The sequence below is a fragment of the Lissotriton helveticus genome, chromosome 6 (assembly GCF_964261635.1).
Source record: "Lissotriton helveticus chromosome 6, aLisHel1.1, whole genome shotgun sequence".
Taxonomy (NCBI): Eukaryota; Metazoa; Chordata; class Amphibia; order Caudata; family Salamandridae; genus Lissotriton; species Lissotriton helveticus.
In genome coordinates this window covers 1,598,398,057-1,598,424,662 of record NC_136067.1, presented here as the reverse complement: position 1 = coordinate 1,598,424,662, position 26,606 = coordinate 1,598,398,057, and the positions used below count along the sequence as shown (strand labels likewise).

Genomic DNA, 26,606 nt, shown 5'->3' with positions numbered 1-26,606 from the left:
TTGTACTATGCCGATCTTTCGTGCAAAATCATGTACAAGCTGCTTTCGAGCAGACGGACCTTTGTTCCCGGACTGAAGCATAAATCAAAGTACATCAATGGTAGTGAAGCACATTAGGCCCCACAATTATGAATGAGAGTGGTGCTTTTGCAAACCGTAAAGGTTTATTAGCAGATTAGCAAAAGTACAATCTCAAATCATTCAAATTGGTTGTAAATCAGTAATCTATACACAAATGAAATTGTCAGTATAATTCAAAGCAATTAAAAATCTCAATTACATGGACAAATTGTAACAAGTTCTCATATAGCAAATCGAAGCAAGTGCTGTTTCCCATAAAGGGAAGATCCCTAATTTGCTAAATTGAAAAATCAGGTGAGTTGAGGAGAAATCAAGCAAAAGCTGTCAGCAAACGGCAAAATTATATGAACATTCAGTCAATTAAGTGACAATGGATTTACCCTGGAGTCTAACTCGTTGGGCAGGAGCAAAGAAACTGTCTCCTCTAAGGAGAATGGAAAGAACATCTGCCTCTAACTAACTCAGTAATGCACAATTAAACCTGACAATTCTTTACATTGAGGCGCAACTCCCAATGGTTCCTAAGAAGAGAACCAATCAGGATTGAACACTTTCTGATAAACTAGTTTCGATCTTCATCCCAGCTATCGTACAATGAAAGTCTCTGCTGCATGACCTTCAACGGATATCCTGTAGTAGGAAGATACTGGTTCATCAGTGTGTTCTTACAGGTTCAGAGGTTTCATTATTCAGCTCTCCAAGGAACACATACAGATAAACATTCACATAGAAACTAAAACTTCATATTACAAGCTAATTAACATGTAGTACTGTCTCTTGGCTCCTGAAATGAGAGAAAGGAAAAATACACAGTAGTTAGGAAAACATTTCAACTTAACATGAGTCAAGTTTAACATGAATATCACACTCTTATGGGGGTGGGTTAATGCAAATGTTTGTACAAAGCATAAAATACGGGAAAAGTCAGGTGCGTCTTTCTTCAGTAAATCATTTTCAATTATTTATCATGCCAAACGAGTTAGAAAAATTATGGGAATCAATCAATCAATCAGGGGTTTGTAAAGTGCAACGACTCACCTGCGAGGGCCTCAATGCGCTTATTGTAGACTGTACTGTTGAGAGTGCAGCCTGGCTGAAGGTGCTAGTACCAAATATTATTAATTCCTTTTCTGGAATGATTTTACCACAACAGAGATAGATACTACTGAATAATCTTCCATTATAGAATTGCCTGGGATTATATGACACATTTAATCACATCCTTAGTTTTGACAGTAATTAGTTCCTAAATCCTAATACACACAAGGAATAAAGCGGGAAAGAAGGAATGCATGTAAACTAACCAGAATTAGCAAATATATTTGATACTATTGTTGTGACATTTTCCTTCTCCTTCATGTGCAGTGGTACAACATTTGATAATTTTCAGAGCAATCTTGCAATCCCTTCCTGTGGAATTATAAACAACTGTCAAGTGACGCTATCCTGCAGCATCAGCTCTGTTGCTCTGATAATGACTGTAAAGATGACAAAGTAATTAATTGCAACCAGTAGTAAAGGTAGCCCTTGTCTAGGGCATCTGAAGCAGCACTGCATTCAAGATATACTCCAATAACTATTATAAAAAATTGTAGTTTTAGTTGAGGGGGGTAACTATCCACCTCAAGTAATAAACACAATCCTTGTCAGAGTGAATCGCTGGATTTTATAGCAGAGAAGACAGACTTCGCTTACAGGCAATGTTTAAAGTATTTATGCAGTACCAAAACAATAAAATAAAATCTTAACACAAGAAAAATCCCAAACCAATTTAGAAAAAAGAGAGTAGATTTTGGTAAATAACATTACACCAAAATGACAAAAATCCAGAAGGGGAACCAGAGATATGCATTTTTTAAGTTGTAAATAAAAATTGCTACAAAAAGTGTTAAGCACCAAGCAAGATAACTGGTTGCTGTAGACCGGGACCTAGGTGATATTTGAGGCCTGACCACGGTGACGAGCTGGTTAGTTATAGAACCTAGGTACAACCCGGTCTGAAGTTTTACCTTCAAACTTAGTCTCTGAAATGTAAGTCCAAAATCTTCAGCTGGGCAAGGCAGCAGGTTGTGGCCAAGAAGGGCTCCATGTGGTCGGATAGCCGTCAGATGAAGTCCTGGTGATGGCATTGACTTTTGGCGGGAGAGCTCAGAGTCGGAGAAATTAGAATTTTGCGATCAAGCAAAGTTTGTCCTTGCCAGCGGATACTTTTGATGACTACACCCAGTGAAGATTTCTATGTTTGCACGTATGTTTTTTAGAAGCTTGGATTCCTTCAGTGGGGAAAGATCCAGACTGTAGGTGAAGAGGACTCCACAAGGCCAGATACCTTCTATGCAAGGTACTTTTGAGACAGATTGGCAGCTGGGGAAGAGCTCCTAGCGGGGGAAACCAGAACATTCAGCCGAGTTGCAACACACCTTTGTGGAATCGGCTTGGCAGTTTTATGGAACCAAACCATTTCTAAGATCCAGGTTTCTCGGGGTGTTAGGAGGAGTACACTTTGAGATGACTCAGGATTCCAAGACCTCAGGAACAGCACTTTGGGTCAAGACTCACTACACCAAAAGCCACCTACGGAATCTAGGGCAGATGCAGTTGGAACTTGTCAGCGGAATAGAGTCCTTCAGTGTTCTTCTCATGTCTCAGAAAGCGGGTCCAATCCTCTTCTGATCTTCTACAGGTCCAGTAGTGTTCTGAAGAGAGTACTGGGATTGCCACATGTAAGCCTGGGACCAGTTTGTGGGTGTGGGTGATTACAGGCCCCTCCCTAACTGATAGAGTCAAGGTCCTCATGGGTAACCTTACCCACTTTTGCAGCATTTCATGTGTACACCACAGGAAACAGTTGCACAGTGCCCCTCTCTGCCTCAATCCAAGATGGTAAAACCCCTTCTTCCCGTGTGCAGGGCCTGTGTGCACACCACAGAGATGTGGCCAGGGAAATGAGCAACCCCTCTTCTGTGGTCATGCCATACCAGTTCTGGGGGCAACTCCCTCCCCCACTGTTATTGGAGTCTGCCTGTCGGTGGCAAAAAAGGGGCATGGATAGGTGTCATATGACATCTACCTTGACAGGGAGGCATCTTTGAAGTTAATTAAGTTACTTGACTCTGCCCAAATGCCTATTGTGCCAGAGGAAAAGAAACACCTCCTCACACCCAAGCCTTTGTCTCCAGCTCTGGGAGCAGTTTGTACACCTCATTGAGGGTTAAGCACTCAGAGGGCTGCAGCTGAAAGCTAGTACAATTTTGCCTCCACAGGCTTTAGGCAGAGAAAGGGTAACTTCGTAAAAGAACATTTTCCTTTATATTTATTAAAAGTGGGACTTTACTAGTGAATTGGGCTTTTAATAACTATTCCAAAGAGTCAGGGATTGAAATCTGTAGCTGTTTCTGGAGATAACATTATTAAATGTAATATTGTATCCCAGTATTTTCCTATGGAACAGACAGCCTTGCTACAGTGAAAATAACTTTTGGGGCGTGTTCACTGTAAGTGCATGTTAAACATTAATTCTCTACTTGTCCTACATTTAAATACAATGCACCTTGCTTGATGGGGATAAGGTTTATTTAAGGGTGGCTAATTATTATTTAAAAGAAAGATTTAGACCTGTCAAAAGTGTTTATTATGAAAGGTTGAATTGCAGTTTAAAAGCGGTTATCGACAGGCTACAGTGGCAGACTTGAAACCATGTTTTGCACTGTCACTGTAGTGGATGGCAAAATGGGTGCTGCAGTCCACTAGTGACATTTAGCTTACAAGCCCTGGGTACACTTTGTACCATATACTAAGGACGTATAGGTACGTTAAATATGTAAATCAGGGCTATACAAATTCCAACATATTGAAAACCAGATCAACATTCTTCATGCTTTGTCAGGATTTCTGGTTGTATGTTCTTAATCCTGACAAGTAACTCTCTTTATAATGAGGGACATGGATGCTTTTTATTATAAATATTCTTGACCCCGGATTATGCATGACTTAAACAGCTGAAGAACCAGTTTTAAACACTTGATGCTTTTTCCACCTTCATGAATATTTGTTTGTGCTGTCCCAATTATTGGTATGTGTCACAAAAGCGAATTCCTTAACCATTTTAAATTTAATAAGGCAAAAAAATATACTGACAATGATATGCTTCGTGCTCTGGCTCGGATTCTGCAAAAGTTGCACTACGATGTTCCAGCCTGCTCCCCAGAAGTTTAGCGGAGTCTGCAGAGCAGCATTGGCACCTTTTTAGTCAACTTCTTCCCTTTTAACTTAGCCTTTTTTTAAAACCAATTCTTACTGAATTAGATATCTATGGATCCCATTTTCATAGTGTCTAGTTTTGTTCATCATCTGCCATTCCTTTTTGCTGAGTAGTTCATTGAATTACCCCAGAAGTTCATGCATTTAACTTTCCTCTTCATAATACCTGTCTCAATATGCTTGGTGATTTTGATTTTCACCTGAAAAGAAATCAGGATATAAGTGTGCTTTTAAGTCTAGCTACAATTGGTTTATCAGCCTCTGTGCATTATTAATGGGAATGTTCACTTGAGCTTCACAGACTTGAAATGCATTCTCTATCTTTGCAACTAGTTCATCAAAACATGGTTGTGCAATAACCTCTTTTACACTCACAATAAGATTGTATAAGAAAGTTATATATCGTGCTGGCCTGGCACTGTCGTCTTGCATGGGTGTTTCTAAACCATTGCTCAGAATATTGTGATTCCTTTCTTTCTGATTTCTTTTAATCCAATAGACAGAGGACATTGTTCAAAAGAAAGGCAGATTTTTTTCTTCTTCTGACCTCAAAGTACATTTCAACCTTTTTTAGAGTTCAAAACTGTTTCCAGGTATATACCTCGGGAGCCTTTAGAGTTGTTTGGTCCCAGCAGTGCTTCTAAACAAAAGTAAGGACATTTTTTTCTTTTTTTCTACAGGAAAAATACTTTTGTTCATGGGGAAATACCTACCCACAAAACGCCATCAATGTTGGGACTGCTCCGTTTTCATTCCTAACCTGGAAACGTACTTATTCTGTGTCCATGGCAGACTCATGGCCTGATTTAAACATTGGCAGAAGGGGTACATCATTGCGTCAGATTTCCTTCCCCGCCAACATTATGTCCGCCCGCTTGATTTAGATTTGAGTCGGTCCATTTCCATCTCCGCCGTGGTCGAATTTCTCCGACTCTAAGGGCCATCAGAGGTTTGGCTGTTTTTCTGTCCATCTAAATTACATCTGTGGACATACATCTGACTTTCAGTGCACATCAATGCCAAGAAAACCCTGGCAGTAAAGGGTATTGAAAAGTGCTCAATGCTCCCCTCACCATAGCAGGAACCTCCCAGGCACAAAAACAAATCAAAGGTACTTTTTAGACGTTTGTTTCTTGCGGACACAAGATACCTTCTGTTTCAATAAGAGAGGGCCAGCATTGAAGATTTTTTTCATTACAGAGATTTCAACAGTGGACACAGAGAATTATGCCACACCGTCCTGCTTTCTCTTGTTGTTCTCCACAACAGAAAATAATAAAAGCGAGTCTTCCAAAGACAGGACCTCTGGGTTTTTCTCCATGAATCATGCCAGGCAAGGGGTATTGACTGGAACTTGCGCCCATGCTAGCTTGCCATTGGTGGCGAAAGAGGCTGATGCAAATATTAAGGTTCAGGCGTGTACGCATGAATGAAACGGTCAGCGTTAAAAGCAATAACTTCTGTACCTCGGATTGAAGCCTTTTGAAGTCTCTGGTCAAGAGATGTTGACTCACTCCGCATCAGACCTTTCACCGCAGGCATCAAAATACTGGACCTTTCATCACCCTAAGGGGAAGAACGAAGTTGGTGGTAAAATGGTGTGCTTTGCCCCAGATCCCATTGACTCTGGGGTTCCAGTACTGATATTTTCTCCATTTGTGCTCGAAAGTTTTCACTATAAACAGTAAACCTAAAAGTCATGCAAAGCAAAATAATGTATAGTTGAAACTTTTGACAAGGGGCCAGTATTGTGATTGCATTTTTCAGGACGTCTATGGATATGCACGTTCTTTATTGTGAAGAAAACACTACAGTCCCAAGTCAAACAGTAGGCTATCATGATAGTACATATAAAGTAAAGCAAGAGTAAGGCAACCAAACTGCACTCACTTCTTGAACAAAAAAGCCATAAATCAGCAATTCCAAAGTTAGTGTGTCACCAAAGTAAATTCATCAAAGAGCATAGTGTCTCAATTACCCGTTACATTTCACATCTGCAGTCTATCAAACAACAACTTAAGGCCCTCTCACCAAAACATAACGGGGACACAAATGAGACCATGTAACCTTCCTCAGAATTCAATGGCCTTGGTGGACAGCCCGTCCAAACAATAGTAAATCATGAGAAACACTTCAGAGTGAATAGATAGCTGTAGGGGGCTGACCCTAAGCCTACTCTTTCTGTACTTCTAATTATTGTAATGTTTTTAATTGATTACATGATATCTTGCCACCTGTTAAAACTTTCTGCAGCTATATCTAATAAATGGTTATGTTGTAGCCAGACCTAACAAAAGATTATGATAGTTTCATAAATTGCACCGAAACGTTTGGGTGCATTTCACTTACATTCTTTATAGAGCTGTCAAACTGGTCTGGTTAGCAGGCCTATCACCTTTCAAGCTGACCTGCCCCTCACTTTACACAAGTCCAGCGCTTCTAGAGGCCTTTGCTCCTTACTCTATGTTGCAGCCTAGGCAGGTCTTGGATGTGTTCCAGACTGAGGCGCAGTCACACCATTTCTGTCTCTTTGCCCTCTCTTACATTGGGTCATAGAGTGGACAAGGCTTTTCACTTTTCTCAGGATGTAAGCAAACAATTGGCATCGTTTTGATCTGGCTATTGGAAGTCATTTGAAAGTGAGCGGGGTCTTATGACTGTGCAATCAATGAAGACATTACATTATCTCCCTACTACACAATATCATAGTTTACCAGCTGCTCATGAGGATGACAAGTGTTCAAAGAGTGAAATATTATTTAAATCTTGTCAATAAATACTGACTGTCAGCCTCTCCTAAATGCATGCACTAGGCAAGATTGCTTGCCGATGCATACGTGTGTTCTGGAGCATATGAAGATTTGAGAAAATACCATTTCAGCAGACCCTTAATTTTCAATGCCGGAGGAGGTAGTTGAGGGTCATGACATCTACCTCAATTGCCTCTTTTGCTAAATAGTTACATTTTATAATTCACAGGCACAGAACTTACTCAGCAGACATTCTTAACAGCCAACATTGTGAATGTGTGAGTGATGATGGACAATTACATTAGTTGCTGACATGGTGCTATGAAGAAAGGGAAGAACTGCTGAAGGTCGGACAGGAGGGGAGGCATGCAGATATCTGCTGAGGAGTTTATTTGACTAGTTTAGGCTAGGTCGCGAAACATAGATCTAGGTATATCACTGAGAATACATTCATGCTTAGGGTTGGCAGGTTTTAATTTTGATTTCCAAAACAGGATTTTGGCCTTTTGGTTTGGGAGTTCCTTACTGAAAGTAATCCTCACTTCATTTTTTTATTTTTTATTCAAGTCATTTTTATTAAGAGAAAATACAGGTAAAAGAAAAACAAATATGTATGGACACAGGTAGATGAGTGAAAATTAGTAAAATAAAAGGAGAGAATGAAAACAATAGAAACAATAAAAATGGATCCGACCTAAATAGTACATACAAATAAATTGTTGTTGCGTACATGAAGGAGCACTCAAACACTTAATGACTACACCCAATATTCACATAATGATCATATACAGTGAGCATATCAGTGGACGAGAGCAGCTATGACAACTGATCAAGTGATCAAGCATTGTGTTTACATTTGATACAGGAATAGTTGTTACTAGTGGCCAAGCAATTAATTAAGCAGTCAAATAGCGTGGATACACTCAATACATTGAAGTTGCAATAAGGATACATATGCTATTGTGATAGAAAAGGACTCACGGAGGGTCAAATTAGAATGAAGAAGTGTCTAGGGACATCCAGAGTTTCTTGTGGGGTCTACGCCAAGGGGAGTTGTGGAGGACAGGGTTATCTGCCCCTCTTAGGAAGGACAGCCATTCTTGCCAAATTCTAAAGGACACATCTTTAGAATTCTACCATTTGCATAATATGACTTTGCAAGCTAAGGTGAGCATGAGATCCAGCAGCTGCCGGTCATTATCGTTGACTAGTGTTGTGTCCAGGGCGCCCAGTACAATGTATGAAAATTCTCTTGGGGGATTGATGTTGAATATGTGTTTTATGCAACTATACATTTTATCCCAGAACACCTGTAAGGAGGGGCAGGTGAAGAGCATGTGGGAGAGGTCACCGACAGCAGCGTTACAGTTCCAGCATGTCGGATTGTCTCTTAAACGTAGTTTGAAGAGTTTTTCAGGAGTCCAATATGACCTATTAAGAATCATGAACTTGGTTTTGGACAGGATAGGAGATATTTTATTTGCGATGGCTAAGTTGGGTTCTGATTCCCAGTGGGTCTCGTTACGTCTGTGTGACTTTCTTGCATTGGGTAAAAGTAGTTTATATATCTTAGATACAATATGGCCTGCCTTCAAGATTTGTGAGAGTCGAGAGGTGAGCCATGGATCCAGAGGTTTAATGGGGCGTGCTGAAAGTAGGGCTTTTAATTTAAAAAAAATCGTAAAAATCCATGGGGGTCAGATTATGTTGGATTTGAAGCGCTGAGAAAGGTAATGGGTTAGTGCCTGCATAAATATCCTTAACTAAGTTTATCCCTTTTTGTGACCAGCGTTTCCAGTAGAGCATGTTACCCTCTATCTTTAGCGAGGGATTCCGCCATAGAGAAACTAGATTAGATTTGTTTAGTCTTAATTTTGACTTGTCTAATTGGTCTAATCTCAGGAGTGCTCGCCTAGTATTGAGGAGAACATACCTAGAATGGGGCAAGTGGGAGAGGTCCATGGTTAGGATGGCAGCTAAGGGCATATTGTCGATGAGTGACTTCTCCACATCTAGCCAGATTGGCTTGTAGTCCTGAGTTACAGTCAGCCAGTTGGCACCCTGCTTGCATAAAAATGCTGCTTGATAATTCCTGAAGTTAGGAAGACCCAGACCGCCTTTTTCTTTAGATAGCTGTAGCGTAGTCAGAGATATTCTGGGTTTCTTCCCTTGCCAGAGGAGGAAGGTATTAAAGAGTTTGTCGTTCTTGTTTAAAAAATCAGAGGAGAAAGTCATCGGTAGCATGCTTGCAAGATAATTCACTAGTGGAGTTACCATCATTTTCAGCGTCTCAGCCCTACCCCACCATGAAAGGTATTTTGGTGACCACCCTTCCAACAGGTTTGATATTTTTTTGAAGACTAGATTTTCGTTAGTGTTAAGGGTGGAGATCAAATCCCTGTCAAAATCGAGTCCCAGGTACTTAAAACATTTTGGTTGCCATGTCAGATCAGAGTCTCCCATGATCTCTTTGTTACCTTGGTTATTAAGCAATTTTACTTCAGTTTTATCTTTGTTTAGTTTGTACCCTGACACACTGGAACATTTTTCAATTGAGGACATAAGAGCATGGATGGCCTCTTCCGAAGCCACTAAGACATCGTCAGATTACGCACTAACCTACACTACATTTTAGACGCAATGTGAGAATTAAAAAATTCTAACATTTGCTTTTAATCCACGCGGTAGACAGCTGACAGACACAATAAGATGAATGCCCCAGAATCTTCAATCTTAGAGACCCTTGTGAGGCTAATAATGAAAGAGCATATTACGTTTTCAAATACTGTCAGCTAGAATCTCACCATGAAAGAAACCAGGAAATTGTGTCATGTCATGCTGGATTTCAGCAACACTAGTCATCGAAAAAAAATGTCGTATAGTGGCATTCCTAAAAATCTGTTTTCTTCGCTCCCCATTCAGAGGTAGATCATCTTTCTTCAGTCAGAGCTGGAATGATATCTCGCCAAATGCTTGCAAGACTTACCGCTTTCCTTTGTCCTACTATGTGCCATTTCCTTGGTGCATCCACAGCGTTCACTGTATTGCATGCCTTGCCTGGTTCATCTATGTGTGAAATACTTCTTTTCACACTTCTGCAGCATAGTACTTTTACTGCTGCTTTTTTTTTTTATTAAAGTCTTACCTACAGGGTGATTATCTTCCTATTGAAGTTTCTTCCCTACTGAGATAGTTGTGTAAAAGTCCTTAAAAGTTTGTAACTTATCAAGTTGCTCATCAGTCTCAGTGGGGTTTCTCCTCCGACCTTCAGTTCATCCAGGCCTATCTCAGCCCTGCCTGTAAAACTGTCGAAGAAAAGTAAATCAACAGCCACTTAGTACATTTCAGGAGACTTTCGTATATTCAAATGAATTGTTTAATAAAAGCCACAATGATCATTGGGAGCCCTAGGCGATTAGCATGTCCCACAAGCTCCCCAATTGCATAAATGATTACATTATTATAATGTTCTAATGGACCCACGTGATTTAACACTGCCAATAGGTGGCATACCACAGCAAAATAAGGAAAAGATATTAATGCAACAGGTGCTGATTATATACTGATCATGAACAGCAAAATTCATTTAGTACCGAATATCAGCAGCAGCATGGCAACAGCATATTTTTCCATATATAGTGGTCAGTCAAAATGCATGTTGTGGGCGTTTGTTCCAACTGGCATGTTCCACTAAAATTGATCTAACCCCTTGTTCTAGGTCATGGTCCTTCTTGTTGAAAATTACTGTGCTAATAAACCGCAACCCACCTGCTTCTCCAGTTCTCACAGGACCAATATTCTTTCTCTATACTCCATCCTTGCAAAATGGCACTTCACACACGAGCAAAGCTACATGTTTTTACTGTCCCTTCCAACCACATCCTGTCCCTTTTTGCACGTTACTTTGCTCTTTGAACTTTTGCTCAGCTAATGGCTTGTAATTGTGAGTTTTTCCTCCACAGTTCCAGATGAGTAGATCCAATGCATTCCAGACTTCTGGCCCCTTTACTTTGATGATTCTACATCCATGCTTGTTTCGGTTGAAGTTGACTTTGGGGGTTAGTTTTGCATTTCTTGATGTGACAGTTGATATAATGTGTTGCTAGCTTCTGTGGGTAGTCAGCACATTGTATTTAATTGTTCTCTGAGTGGGTACATGGATTTAACAACATCAGGTTTTTCACTGCTTGAGGTTCTTCACTGTGTAACAGAGACCCCAGTTTTACTGCGTCTGTAGAATGGCTGTGACAATATGAAAACAAAATAGTATTATATTGAATACTTTATTGTTGATCCTTTTTATTGTTCTTTCCAGCATTAATCGGATGTATATTCGTTTTTTATATTTTATTATATTTTATACTATGCAGGTTGCACAAGTATTCTCAAGCTATCTGATCTTGGACTTCATGCTAAGGATTGCACCTTTAAACCTCCGACTGAACTGGATGCTAAGGTTCATATAACAATACATTTTCCCAAACTCTTTGAACTATACTATTTTTGTGTATTGCTTTGCAATATCTCTTAGAAATCCCTAATGATTTTAAATACTTCTACACACGACGGCCATATTCGATATTTATGTGTGGTATTTTTTTTTAGTCTTAGAACTATTACCTCATGCATTATGAAATGGCTTATGTCACAAACTTGCATTTTACAAAACAAGTATACATACATTATTGTAAATACTAATTCCCAATGTTTATATCGTAGGATTCTGTGTAACACAACTTTAAAATGCCTTTTTTTTTTAAAAACAAAAGAAAATTAATCTCTGCTAAACTGATTTTGTAGGTTGTAACTGAGACCGAATGGTATAAAGCAACAACTTCAGGAGCAAACATGAATAATTCTCAAGTGGCACATAAGATTCAGGTAATACATTTGAAAAAACGGAAGTCAATTGAATTACCTAATGCGGCTTAGTAAAAGGGCTTTCCGATGCCAGACAAAGTTGTCTGATTATCAGACGTTTGTCATAGCCTAAAACTATGCAGCACACGCCAAAACGGATTGGTATCCAGGCCACCAAATAATGGACCTTTATTTTAGTCAGTAGTACTCACTTGATGAACATCTGAAGGATGGAAACTCCGTGGCCAACAGCGTGGTATAGAGACTAGTAAAGTGCAAATCCCCCGCACCCCACAAGTGTTATCCGAGCAGCCTCGCATTCTTTCCAGCCGATCACCTCCCCCATGTAAACAGCCCCTCACTTTCTGTAATCCATCAACATGATATCATGTCTTCCTAACTACGTAGGCTTGCTTGGGCTAGATCCCGAATATCCTATGGTCTGGTCATCTGCGGTTGTAAGGCGGTATAACTCTGCATTCAAGATGCACCATGACACAGCACATAGCCACCCCAACAAGCGGGACTGGGTCTTTCATCCACCTACCTGACACTTAGCTAGCGCTGTCAGTGTTGTAGTCATCCTTTGCACTGGCTTGGGAGTATCCACTACATACCAATACAGTGCACCATTGATTGAAGGTTCTGGAACATTACATTCTGTAATCAGAGCTATTGACCAGATAGTTTTGATACAGAAATGATTAATACTTGCACTGAGCAACGACAAGTGTATAAATCAGCCTATGTTAATAGAACGAGTTCAGAGGGTCAAGTCAAGTCAAGTCAGAATTTATATAGCGCACTACATACCCAGAGGGTCTCAAGGCGCTTGAGGAAGGGGGAGGGAGGTTTACTTATCAAATATCCAGGTTTTAAGTTGTTTTCTGAAGGCTAGGTGGTTTTGAGTAAGGCGGAGGTGGATGGGAAGGGAATTCCAGGTTTTGGCCGCTAAGTAGGAGAAGGATCTTCCCCCCATGGTGGCTTTGTGGATGCGCGGAACAGCGGCGAGGGCTTGGTTGGACGAACGCAGCTGGCGGGTGGGGGTGTAAAAGGAAAGGCGCGAGTTGAGACAATCAGGTCCAAGTTCGTATAGGGCTTTGTGTGCGTGGGTGAGGAGACGGAACGTTATTCTCTTGTTGACGGGGAGCCAGTGAAGGTCTTTCAGGTGAACGGAAATGTGGTCTGTGCGGGGGATGTCTAGTATGAGTCTGGCTGAAGCATTTTGGATGCGTTGGAGTTTTTTCTGCAGTTTTGCGGTGGAACCGGCGTAAAGGGTGTTTCCGTAGTCCAGACGGCTTGTAACCAGTGCGTGGGTGACCGTTTTTCTTGTTTCGGTGGGGATCCAGCGAAATGTTTTTTTGAGCATGCGAAGAATGTTGAAGCAGGAAGATGAAACGGCGTTGACTTGTCTGGTCATCGAGAGTGAGGAGTCCAGGATGATGCCCAGGTTCCGTGCGTGGTCCGTCTGTATGGGGGCTTTTCCTAGGGCCGTTGGCCACCAAGAGTCGTCCCAGGCGGAAGGGGATGAACCTAAGATGAGGACTTCCGTTTTGTCCGTGTTCAGTTTCAGACGGCTGTACTTCATCCACTCGGCTACTTCTTTCATCCCTTCATGTAGGTTGGTTTTGGCGGTGGTTGGGTCTTTGGTGAGTGAGAGGATCAGCTGAGTGTCATCAGCGTAGGAGATGATGTTGAGGTTGTGTTGACGTGCGATGGTTGCAAGGGGGCTCATGTAGACGTTGAAGAGGGTGGGGCTGAGTGATGATCCTTGCGGGACGCCGCAGATGACTTCGGTGGCCTCTGACTTAAAAGGGGGGGAGGCGGACCCTCTGGGTTCTTCCAGCGAGGAAAGAAATATTCCAGTCCAATGCTTTTCCTTGGATTCCGATGTTTCTGAGGCGTTGTATCAGGGTGCTATGGCAGACTGTGTCGAAGCCTGCGGAGAGGTCAAGGAGGATGAGGGCGACTTGTGTCTCCGTTGTCCAGTAGTGTTCGAATGTCGTCTGTTGCTGCGATGAGGGCGGTCTCGGTGCTGTGTTTGGCTCGGAAGCCAGACTGTGAGGAGTCGAGTGATTTGTTGGTTTCGAGGAAGGCGGCGAGCTGATTGTCGATGGCTTTCTCAATGACTTTGGCAGGGAATGGGAGGAGCGAGATGGGGCGGTAGTTTTTGAGTTCGGTGGGGTCAGCTGTGGGTTTCTTCAGAAGGGCGCTGAGTTCGGCGTGTTTCCAGCTTTCTGGGAATGTGGCGGAGTTAAGGGAGCAGTTGATGACATCTCGGAGATGGGGTGCGATAATGGAGTCTGCTTTGTTGAAGATGTGATGGGGGCATGGGTCTGTAGGGGACCCTGAGTGGATGGAGTTCATCAGGCGAATGGTGTCTTCTGTGGTGATTGGGTTCCAGTCGAAAAGGTTATTCGGAGGAGGTACAGGTTCGGAGGAGAGTGGGGTGGACTGGTTTACGGGTTGGTTGTCAAAGCTGTTATGAATGTCGGCGATTTTGTCATGGAAGAATGAGGCGAGGGAGTCGCAGAGGACTTGAGAGGGGGTGATGTCGTTAGAGCTGGCGGTGGGGTTGGTGAATTCTTTGATGATGTTGAAAAGTTCCTTGCTGTTGTGGGCGTTGTTGTCTAGTCGGTCTTTGAGTGCTGATTTCTTGGCTGTCCGGATTAGTTGGTGGTGTTTGCGGGTGGCGTTTTTGAAGGCGGCTTGGGTGATAGTGTTTGGGTCTGTTTTCCAAGTTTTCTCAAGGGAACGACAGAGCTTCTTGGATTTCTTAAGGTCATCGTTGAACCAGGGGGCGTTCTTGCTTCCTTGCTTTATTTGATGTTTTTTCAAGGGTGCTAGTTTGTCGGCGGTTTGGGTTAACCATTGTGTGAGGTTGATGGCGGCTTGGTTAGGGTTCGTTGAATAGGCAGGGGGTTTTTGAAGAAGCGATGTTGAGATCTGGTCGATGGTGATTTTGTTCCAATTTCTTCGCAGAGTTGGTTGAGGGTGGTTGTGGATCGAGGTCTTATTGTAAATGAAGTGGATGCAACTGTGGTCCGTCCAGTGGAGGGGTGTGGTGTGAGTGAAGGAGATATGCTTGCTGGAAGTGAAGAGAGGGTCGAGTGTGTGTCCTGCATAGTGTGTGGGGGTGTTAACAAGTTGTTTGAGTCCGAGATTGGCGAGATTGTCCAGAAGGGTCATGGTATGCCAGAGTCTTAAGCATGGAAAAAATAACCTTGCTCTAAATTGCTGTACAGATATAAAGACCTTATCTTGGTACAAGTGATACACATGCATCAGCCCACTCACTTCAGTATCTCTTTTGCTTCTAATTTAGTAGTGAACTGGAACTCTGGGTTTTCCAGTTGTGGAATCTCAGGTGAGTACAGATGAGAGTTTCCAGACTACTTACTCAGAGTACGGAAAGCTCTATTAGTGGATGGAACCGGGTTCAAATCACTGCTGAAACAAAGGAAGTGAATGCAGATTGTTGTCCTCTTATCCACTAGCGTAATCTCTCCCATTGTGTGGGGAATAGGGGTCGGGTAACACCTGTATATTTCGAAGTGAGCCTGCGCGTTAAGATCATAGTGTTCTAAGTCTGGTAATATACACCCCTCCTTATCAAACGGCAGTGTCATAAGGTGCCATTTCAGTCTCACTTGCTTTCCACCCCATATCAACCTAGACTAAATTGAGTGAAAAATGATCAAAGATGGTGCGCAGAAGAATAATCAGTATACTTCTAAATAAGTATAGGAATTTTGGCATAGCCATTCTAATTAGGACAGTTCTGCACACTGTCTGTAGCGAGCAAGGAAGTAGGCAAATATTTCAAATGCCCCCTCTTGGAACCCTAGATCTGATGGCACCAAGCAAGCAGCCAAGTGAGCCTCAACCTCTCTAGAAGTGCTCCCTTTTTTTTAATAACTTTATTTTATTGGTTTTCAAGCAGGGAAACCTATATTTAAGAAGATCCAGAATTGCCCATTTGCATCCCAACAGACCCCATCTCTTGTCCTAAGCTGCAAATCACAATTTTGCATAGCTGAAGCTAATTACTAAAGTCCATGTGAAAAAAGTGTCCAACATTGGACCATGAGTGTATAGCTTTCTTCGATAGGCAGTGCGTAAATCTGTTCCATAACCATACCCGCATTGATTTCCCTACGTTGACTTTAAAACCTGAGACTTTGCCAAAGTCAGTCAGTTCCGGTAAGAAAGCTGGGACAGAACGTATGGGCGTGTAAAGAGTCGCTAAGATGTCATCTGCATGTAAGCTAATGGTGTGCTGTTCCCCCCCAAAAAGGGATACCAGAGATGTTGGGGTTGTCCCTAATCTTTTGCGCTAGGGGCTCGATGTAAAGCGCAAATAGCAGGGGTGAAAGAGGAAACCCCTGTCTTGTGCCTCGACGGATGTCAAACGGCTGTGAACTGATCCCATTGATGCGTATTGTCGCTCTGGGTTGGTCATAGCAGCTCGCAACCCAGGCCCGAAAACGGTTCCCTATGCCAAAGTGTGCTAGTGTTTTGTCCAGAAAGCCTCAATCCACTCTGTCGAAAGCTTTCTCAGCGTCAACTGAAAGTAATAGGGCGTCCAATCCCATAGTATGGGCTTTGTCTATTAAATGCATTAGCCGTTTGGTGTTGTCACTACTTTGCCTGTTGGATATGAAACCCGATTGGTCAGGTTCAATAATGCCAGGCAGACGGGGCCCAGTCTGGCGGCTAAGACACCCGTAAATAGCTTCAGGTCGAGATTGAGTAGGGAGATTGGACGGTATGCTGCGCACTGAGTGGGATCTTTCCCGGGCTTGGGAATGACGACTATGTCAGCTTCTAGCATATCCGCCGGGATGAACCCGGTCCCTGAAAGGAGTTGAACAGGCAAGTTAAAATCAGGGCTAGGAGCTGACAAAAGGTTTTATAAAAACCGGCTGAGAAGCCGTCCGGCCGCGGTGATTTCAGAGGTTTGAGGCGGGAGATCGCACTGATTACTTCCGCCACTCTAATAGGCGCATCTTACGCTGTAGCACCGGACGCATTGATAGCTGTTGTCGCTGCTTGGCTAAGATAAGCCTCACCCGCGTTGTCAATTGTTGGGTCCATACTATAAAGAGTTGCGTAGAAGTCGCGGAGGGCTTCTGCGATCTGCTTATCGCTTTCGACCCTTTCACCGGTTGAGGTGTGAAGGGCCGCAATTTTTGAGCGTTGAGTCCGGGCTCGGAGTTTGCTCGCAAGGAGCTTCCCCGTTTTATCTCCCCCAATATAGTATGAGTGCTTAAGCTGTAAGGCGGCGTGCTCCGCTTTATCAAGGTCAAGGCTGGCCAGTTGCGCCCTGGCCGCTTTCAGCTGTCGCCACATCTGACTGTGTACTCTCTCTAGCTCTGCCACTTTAGCCGCTAACTCCTCTCTCTTCTCTTTGCGGATCCTATTGTCAGCTGCGGAGATACCAATTAATTCCCCTCTCACCACTGCTTTAAGGGCTCCCAACAGTGCAGTCAAGGGTGAGTCAGTAGAATTATTAGTCATCAAATAGTTAGTGATGCATTTATGCACCTGTTTTGAGATGTCTGGCTGTTGTAGCAGGTATTCCCAGAGACGCCACCTCCCCTTTGGTCTGTGCAGGGGGCGTATGTCAAGCGTCACTGTCACTGCATCATTAGACAAAGCTGCTGGGATAATATCGATGGTTTGGACCAGGGCGTTGAGTTCGGGCGACCCTATAAAGTGGTCTAGTCAAGCATACGTTTGGTGCACATGGGAATAGAATGAGTATTGTGTGCTGTGAGGTTGAGCTGCTTGCCAGAGATCTATCAGCCCTCTGTGTTGGAGCCAGTCCCTCCCTGTACTCGATATCGCCCCTGTAAAACCGTGGCAGTGACCTGACCTATCTTTTCCTGAATCAATGACTAGGTTAAGGTCTCCGCCTATTAAAATCTGTCTGTCATGATAGCGAAGTACTTCCGGCTGGTAGTCTCTAAGAAAGGGCTCTTGTCCAGCGTTGGGAGCGTAGAGGGATCCTATGACTATGGGGGTATCTCCCACTCATAACCTGTAGGCCAGCAGCCGCCCCTTTATCTCTGCTATTTTGTCTCCAATTTTGCCATGGAAGTGTGGTGCGGGAAGTATAGTCACCCCCCCCTTTCTTATCTGACGTAGATGAATAGAATTGGTGAGGAAATGCTCAGGATCTCATTCTGTGCCAATCTTTGGATAACAGATGCGTTTCTTGCAACAGGCATATTGAGGCCCCGGAGTTCTCCATGTAGCTCAGAATCGCACGTCACTTGATGGGATTATTCAACCCCTTCACATTAAGAGTTAGAACTTGGGTTGTATGGGTTAACATGGTATGTCACTGAGTGTGTGTCAGCTGAGCGACAAGGGTTTGTGATTAGAAGAAGCTGACTTAAAACTCCCCGCTGTATTAGCTCCCTGTCATGGATGTAACCTGTGTCCGTATTCTCCCCGTGGCTGCACACCGATTTCCCCCTCATTCACTCAACCCCCCTCCCTCCCCTCTCCCTTCCTTCCCTCCCCTCTCCCTTCCTTCCCTCCGCCCTAACCCCAACAAAACATTCCCATTTACCCAACATTGTCCAATATCCTCAGCCCAGGCTGTGGACATATGGCAAGAAAATAACAGGGTGGTTATGTTGCCCGGGACACCTGGGCTACCCGCCCGCCCCCCCCCCCACAGTTAGCTAATGTGTATTGCGTGTTTTAGTCCCCATGTTAAGATTAAAGAGATTCTGGTATAGAAGTGTCTCTCGTTACTGCTGCAAGGGCCGAGGCTTTCGTTGGTCATCATGGCTCAATCCGGTTTCGCGCTTGTCTTAGGTAAACGTCGTCTTCCCGCTCTTTGCCCTTCATCCCCTGTTGAGCGTTGCGAAGGTTTCGGAGAAGAGTCTGGACTGCGCTATGTAAGGCCTAGTAATTTGCATGTCTCTTGGAGGGAACGTCGTTGGTGTAGTCTCACATTCCACTTAAAGATTAACGAAAGGGATGGCCCCAGGAGTAAGGCAGGCCGTTGGTTTTCAGGAAAGTTGTCACTTCTTTGAAAGTCTTACGTTTCTGGAGAGTAATGGAGGCCAAGTCTTGATAAAGAGCTATAGCATGCCCCTTGTACGTGATTGGTTGTTTCAGTCGAGCTTCCCTCAGTATGCGCTCCTTTAGGGGAAAGTTTGGCAAGAAGGCCAAGATGTCTGGCGGGGGAGCTAGTGCCTTCCTCCCCAGGCCTACCCTATGGGCGCGGTCGATGTGGACCTCAAAGTCTTGGCCGACACCCAGAATGTCCCTAAAGAGGCCCTGGAGGTATCCGATCATGTTGGTTCCTTCTGCTTGTAATGGGACTCCTCTCACGCGGATGTTGTTCCATCGGGATCTGTTTTCGAGGTCTTCTGCATGAGCTTGTAGATCAACCTGCCGATCCTTAAGACGGAGGACTTCTTGTTGTAGTTGTTTTATTTCTTCGGATTTAGAGAGTTCGCCATTCTCCATGGCTGCCACGAGTTCTCCCAACTCATCCACGTTGCAGCGTATTTCTCGAACCTCTCCTGCCACTTCCTTTTTGAGTGTTTGAAAGTCTTCACGGGGGGTGTTAAAAAGAGTTTTGAGGAATGCCCGGGTGATGGGCACCTCTCCTTTCTCCTATCCTGTGGATGGCTTCAATGTTGGGGAGGCAAGGCTTCCTCTATCTCCTGCTGCTGACCCCTTTGTAAGCATTTCTTTCAGAATGCAATCTCCTTTTTTCCTCATGGTGGCCATGATGGTGCCACTTGTGTAGTTTGGACGTCGCTTAGTGGTCTTAGCGGCGATTCAGTGCGTGATTTCAGCCGAGTTGCTTTCTGCAGCTTCTCGGAGCGAGTGCTGGGTCCGCTTCGGGCCAACGTGTGTCCCCGCTGTGATAGGGGGTGATCTTGATGTGGGTGCTATTCGGAGGGTAACCCACTAGGCTGTGTTTAGAGGGCAAAGGGGGGCCCGAGGTGGGGCTCGGCTGCCGGCAGAGGTGCACTTTAGGAGGAGCAGGAGCAGGAGGAGGAACCTCGGTGAGGGCCTCTCAGCTCAGAGCTGTCCACCGGACAGGTGCGTAAATTTAGGAGGGGTCTTGAGATGGGCGTCAGAATCCGCTGTAAGTTCCCCCAATCTATACGGGAGCGAGACCAGTCCACTCGAACCTAGCTTCCGGAATGTCGTCGGTTCACCCCTTACCAATGCTGTCGCTAGTCGCTGATCCTGGTGTGTCGTTCCTGGGGCCGCAGTTGTATCTGTGGGGGTATCAGGCGCCTGGATCTTGCTGAGGCCCTAAACGGCCAGCTTGAGTCTCGTAGAGGCCGGGCCTAAGTAGTGCTGAGCAGGCTGACCCCCCCTGCGCTGTTGGCTTCGTCACGGGTCGCGGGGAAGCTGATGTATACTGATGTCAGGTGGGTATCCGGTGTTGCCCGCCTGAAAAGTGTGGTGCTCGCCAGGGCCCCTTCACAGGGTCAACACCCTCAGTTATGCCGTTCTTGGCGGGCGCCGCTTCAGTCGCTCTCTCACCGGGCGCCCGCCTCAACAACCTCAGAGCGTGGAAAGTGCCCTCGGGTCCAGTGCGGTAGTGGTTAGGCCGCAGAGCAGCGCCCTCAATTTTTGCGTTGCCGAACCAGCCACGTGTCTGCCAGGTGTGCCCCTGTTGGGGGATCGGCGCCCCCCATCGGCGCTAAAGTCACCCACCGCTTGCAGTGTAGCTGTGGTGAGAGGCTACTGCTGGGTCAGAGTCTCTGGGACACCTTGCTAGTCTGGGGGGGCGCCCACCGCAATCCACAATGCCTTACCACCAGGGCGCCTTTTTCTCGTGATAGTGCCTCGCGGTGGGAGTGCTGCAGTAAGGTGAGGGCTGGGAACAGACTGCGCTGTTCGCGCCAAGCCCCCCAATGATGACTTAGTTTAGGCCCCTCCCATCTGAAGACCGTGATGTGTGGCAGCCCCCTAGCTCCGGAGAGGCGATGGCCCCCCGGATCTCGTTGAATCCCCGGGGGAGCTCCGCTGTGGCCGCACTGCAGGATTGGTGACCCTAGCTGTCCCATCACCGATGAGCGCCGCTTCGCCCTTTGTCTCACTGAGCTCTCGCCCCACTTTCCCTGGGGTCTGGTATGCGCCTTTCAGGTCCCGCGTCGTCACGTCCAGGCCAAGAAGCCGCTGCCTCAATTTTCGCGCCTCTGGGCCTTCCACACAACCACCCGGGCCCGTGCCGGTCGGGAGGACGGCGTCCACCCCCCTCTGCACCGGAGCCGCTCACCGCTTGTGGTATGTTCTGGCTTGTGGATCGCGGCTGTGCTGGTGTCGCCCGGTCAAAACGCCAGACCGGAGAGGTCGCCCGGTACTGTCCACTGTATGTTACTTCCTGGGCGCCATTTCGTCGTGGGAGTGCCGGATCACCCAACAGGTCAGTTTGTGGGTGCTTCGTGGGTCTGTTGGCTCAGCAGACACCTTATCTTGTAGCCGCTGTGCCCCCGCGTACAATTCTTCTACTTGCAGTGCAGTTTAGGGGACTATATGCACTGGACAACTAGGGGCGAAGGGCAGCGGCGGCGAGCCTCTGTATCCCGCGTCTGGTCATATCCATCCATCCTCAGAGTTTTTGATTCACTCTCCCATAATTTCAACTACCCATCCATCCAATTAGATTTCCATGTACTATGCCATATTTTCATTCAGCCACCCATTCACCCATCCTCTCAAATTTCCATTTACCCATCCATCCATTAATTTATCCATCCATCTATCCATCCTCTGAAATTTCCATTCACTCTACTATCCTTTCACCCACCTGTCCATCCATCTCCTTAGATTTACATCTACTCTTTGCCTTTTCACCCACCCAACCACCCATCTATCCTCTCAGTTTTCCACTTACTCTGCATTCTTTCACACATCCATGCATCCAGTCATCCTCTCAGATTTCCATTCATTCTGCCATCCTTTCATCCGCCCATCTAACCATAGGTTCACTCACTCACCCATTCTCTCACCTACTCATCCACCCATCTTGTAACCGACTTATTACCCATCCTTTCACCAATCCATCCATCCTTTTACCCACCCATCTTTTTACCCACCTATTCATCCATGCTATTGGCCAGCCATCTTTTCACCCACCCATCCATCGATCCTTTCACCCACTCATCCTTTAATTCACCCATCCATTGTTTCATCCCCATCCTTTCTCCCACTTATCCATTTTTTATTTCTTTCGCTCACATATCCTTTCACTCACTCATCCATCCTTTCACCCACACATCATTTAAACCTACTCATCCATCCATACTTTCACCCCACACATGCATTCACTCGTACATCCTTCTTTCCATATTTATAAGCCCATCCTCCTTGTGTTAATTATGAGCTTTTATCTGTCAAGTTACAGTTAAAAGAGGCCCATAAAAAGCCCTACCCCTGCTAAAGTGGGGGTTTCACTATGCCCCTGATAACGAGAAGCAAATTCATCTGTCAACTTTAGCTAAAAAAAATTCCACTGTAGGCCCATAATGATCTCTAATTATTATCTCTTTAGAACTGTGTATTTCAATACCTAGATATATGGTGGAGTCTGTACTTTACTGAAACAGACACTCTAGATCCACCGGATCGGTGCAAAGTGAAAAGTAAAAGTCAAATCCTATTATTTCATGGATAGTGGGCAAAAGATTAAACTCTGAGCATTTGATAAAGAGCGGTATGTAATCAACATGCACTGACAGAGTTAGGCGTCTGTTGGGGAAGGGCACTTAACCATCATGTCCTCATCAACTTCCAGCCCTTCAGTCACCTACCCTTCATTGGCAAGATTATTGAAAGAGCTATGTTCAACTCAAGAATCACTTTAATGCGAACCATCTCCTGCATGACTACCACTCTGGCGTTAGAACATGCTGTAGCACAGAGACAGCTATTTTACCTATCATGGACAATAACCTGCTGACCACAGAAAAAGAGGACCCCTGCCTCCTGATATTGCTTGACCTTTCAGCTGCCTGACTCAGTCACCCATCCCACTCTCGTAAGCACCCTGGAGTCTCGAATGGGATTCACTGGCAAAGTCCTTTACTAGTTCTCCTAGCTTTCCAAATGACACCTGTTTATTCACATGGGCACCCCCAGGTCGAAAAAGATCCCGGTCACTTGTTGAGTCCCCTAGGGTTCCATTCTACCCCTTATCAACTTCAGACTCTACTGGGAACTACTTGGTGCCCTACTCACAAATAACAGCACCAAGGTTCACCAGTATGCTGATGGTGCACAACTGTACTTGAAAGTCAACTCTTATTTGGATATCTAATGCCTCCAATGCTGTCTGCACATCATCTGTATACAACAAAAGAAGGTACTGGGCTGGGTACAACGTGGTGATAATGGTGACCATTATCACCACGTTGTAGTATAGTCTCGAGTACGGAAAACATAACTTTCCACAACTCCATGACTAACTATTGTTTTTAATTAACGCAGGGGACCTTCAGAATAAAGTTCCTTCTGGTACTCCTGTGCTATTTTAACTTCACTATCCGTCTACTACCAAATCTGACCCCTCACCCACACTTCACCCATGGGCAGTTGGAAAAAGATCTCCGCCAAAGAGCCCCTATTTTGAGGTGTAGCCCGTTGGGTATTGCACCGCCCACCCAACGAGGAGCACAGGCCCATGATGAAGCATGACACCTGCAAGGTTGTGTGAGGCCATTATATCCAACAAAATGGATACCCATTGGCTGGTTACCATTTAACCACCATTCTACATCCACAAACCTCTGACCTGCACTCATACCCTAGGAACAGCCCAGTACCTTCTTTTGTTGTATACATTACTAGGGCAACAACTGTGGCTTGGACCTTCCACTTCCCTTAAGTGGTAAATTTGCCCTTCCGATCGATTGAGATCTCCTCTCTCTCCCCTTTTTGAATACAATGCACATCATCTGTACCTTGATGTCCATTGCCTACCTGAAGCCAAACAGAATTCCTGTTATTTTCAATGACGAAACAGTACAAACCTGGCTCCACGACATGAACATTGGTGGTTTCACACCTCAACTGCCAAGTAACTTGGATTCACCCTGGACAGCAACCTCACTGTTAGGGACATCATTGCCAAAAAACACAAAAAGGGGCCTGGTAGCAGCTCTCTTCTAAAAAAGAAAGCAAATCCATTCCTTCCAAAAAGCAACTTCAGAACTGCTGTTCAAGTCCTTGCAGTCTTGCATCACAATGGTGGTACCATCCTGCTCCATGGTCTCCGGTACTCCACACTTGCAGCTCTTCAGTGCATCCAACACATCGCAGCATGTATCCTCCAGGGCCTGCAGCAGTAAGATCCCATCATCCTCATCTGATGGAACTCCATTGTCTCCCCTTGCTGGTCTGCACCATCTTTAAAACCTGCTTCATCATTCACAAAACTGTCACAACTAGCACCCCTTCCTATCTTTCAGAGAAACTCACTATCTCTGGTGGTTCCCAGATACATCCACAGTCAAAACATCATCAAACTGCAGAATAAAATGTGCTAAAAAAACACAAGGCAGCGGTCCTTGTCTATCTATGGATCTAGGATCTGGAACAACATCCCTATATCCATCAAGAGTGCGCCAATGCTGCTCCAATTTAGGAATGTGGTGAAGACGCACCCCTTTAATGAACACAAATCAAAATGCATTAACAGTCTACAAACTTGTGGACTGAGCAGATCTTCCAATGCCTTGTAGAATTTAGCAGTAAGCCTGTCATACCCATGGCTTTGCTGGTGGCCTTATCATCCATAAATTTGTTGATTTTGTCCAGACTAAGGGGGCGAATAGTGCCTACATTTGACTTTCTCTATGATAGCCAAAGTGAGTTAGTCTAGGTAATATACGGTTTATGAGGGGTGAGCCTCAATGTGTATAGAGTGAATTATCTCACAAGCTGCAGTAAAAGCCTCGAGAATGTCCTTGGAATTTGTCACTATAAACCCGGCATTAGTGTGTATAGAAACTATCGTATTTTGCGTGGTGGGGTCTCTTGTTAGCCAGGTTAGAGTGCACCCGGCCTCTTCCTCCTCCAACTACACCTTGCTAGAGAAAAGGTGGCCTCTCTATCAGAGAGGTCCCTAATCTCCACTTCTGCAGTATTCAGATCTGCTATTGCTCTCCCAGAGCGATGCTTTGTAATCTTTCTCCCCACAAAGAAAAAGCACAAATAGAGGGTTGAGGCAAGAGTCTACACCTGTCACTTCAAGTGGCTGACTGGTTTGGTGATGGTGCTAAGAAGCCAGGAAGTGCACCCCTCTACATTTCCTATTAGTAAAAATCATTTTGCAAACATAGGCTGAGATCACTGCTGCTGGCCACCCTGCCACTTATTGATTATGCTTATTTTATCATCGTCATTTTAAGATTAATTGTGTGACATTACAACTGTATTTGCTTTTGCAAACTTCTTTTGATTAGTATTGGATTTTGGAAAGAATACAACTTAGAGCCCTGAAGAAGTCTCCTGAAGAAACGGGTTGGCTAAATGGCTCAATGAAATGTGTGAATATTGGATTTTAATGACCACTGATAAATAAAGAAAATATTTTTGAATACAAGGACAAAATTTGGACCTTGCAAATTTCTTCAAATCATCATGGACACTAGATATCATTTGAACTTTTATCAATAATTTCAATTGATGTGTGCTGATTCCATTTTCTTCTGTTCTTTCTCACCACATCTGCTATCTTCCTCTCTTGCATATCAAGTTGGCCATGCAGAGATTTTAGTATACCTGCCTGTAAGAAAACAGGGCTCTTTGCAGATGTCCCTCACATTTTGCCCCATTTTGACTACTAGATGCTGGTTTTCGACTCTGAGAGTGCACTGAAGCCTGCTAACCAGGATCCAGTGCCCGTCCTCTCTCCCTAAAACGGTTGTGTGAATTCGCAATCCCAGTTGACAAAGACTTTACCCCCCTTAAAAGTACGTAGGATATGGTACCAGGGTTACCCAGGGCATAGGTGGATAAAGGTCCCAAGGGCTGCAGTACGGTTTTGTGCCACCCTGAGTGACCCAAGTAAACTACTGACAGCAGGCATGACATTGCAGACCGCAGTGGCAGTGTAAACAGTTTGAACTCGACTGTGCCCTCACCACGTGTGGCACAGTAAATGGACAATTTTTAATATATGTGTGGCACCCCTAAGGAAGGCCACCTGAGCCCAGGAGGCAGGTGGCCTTCCTTAGGGGTGTATATTAAAGGTGAGGCCATATAAGTGCAAGCCTATATGTCCCTATAGTAGCGTTCCCCATTGCAAACTACTATAAGTGTTAGTGGCCCATAGGATAGCATGGGCTGCCACCCGGTCATTGTCGAGGTTGGCAGCTCCATTATGGTACCACCAAAATGTGTCATGTTTGGTATCAAACCATGTGCCTTCTCACCCCTGACAAGACTCTCGTGCCCTGGGTAATGTGGCATGCACCCAGGTGGCTACCTTAGAGGTTGCTTCTATGAAAGAGAGATGCACACCTGTGTACTCCTCTGTTTTGTTCTGTCACTTTACTCAATCCACATTAAACAATTGTCGGCGTGCTCGCTCTCCGCGCTCCGCCCATTTTGCGCTGCAAATAAGTAAGAACACAAAGGGAACCACATTTCGGTCCCCATCTA

The 26,606-nt window shown here is 44.7% G+C and overlaps 1 protein-coding gene across 4 annotated transcripts in view; it reads left to right on the top strand.

Moving 5' to 3' along the window:
- LOC144761836 (uncharacterized) overlaps positions 1–26,606 on the top strand; it is a 538,733-nt gene that overhangs the window by 265,393 nt on the left and 246,734 nt on the right. For 3 of the 4 annotated variants that reach the window (XM_078647060.1, XM_078647063.1, XM_078647064.1), the window contains 2 exons: positions 11,462–11,547; positions 11,892–11,972. In XM_078647060.1, the coding sequence (XP_078503186.1) occupies positions 11,462–11,547; positions 11,892–11,972 (167 nt within the window). The remainder of the gene's footprint in view (positions 1–11,461; positions 11,548–11,891; positions 11,973–26,606) is intronic. The other variant, XM_078647062.1, reaches the window with a different exon arrangement.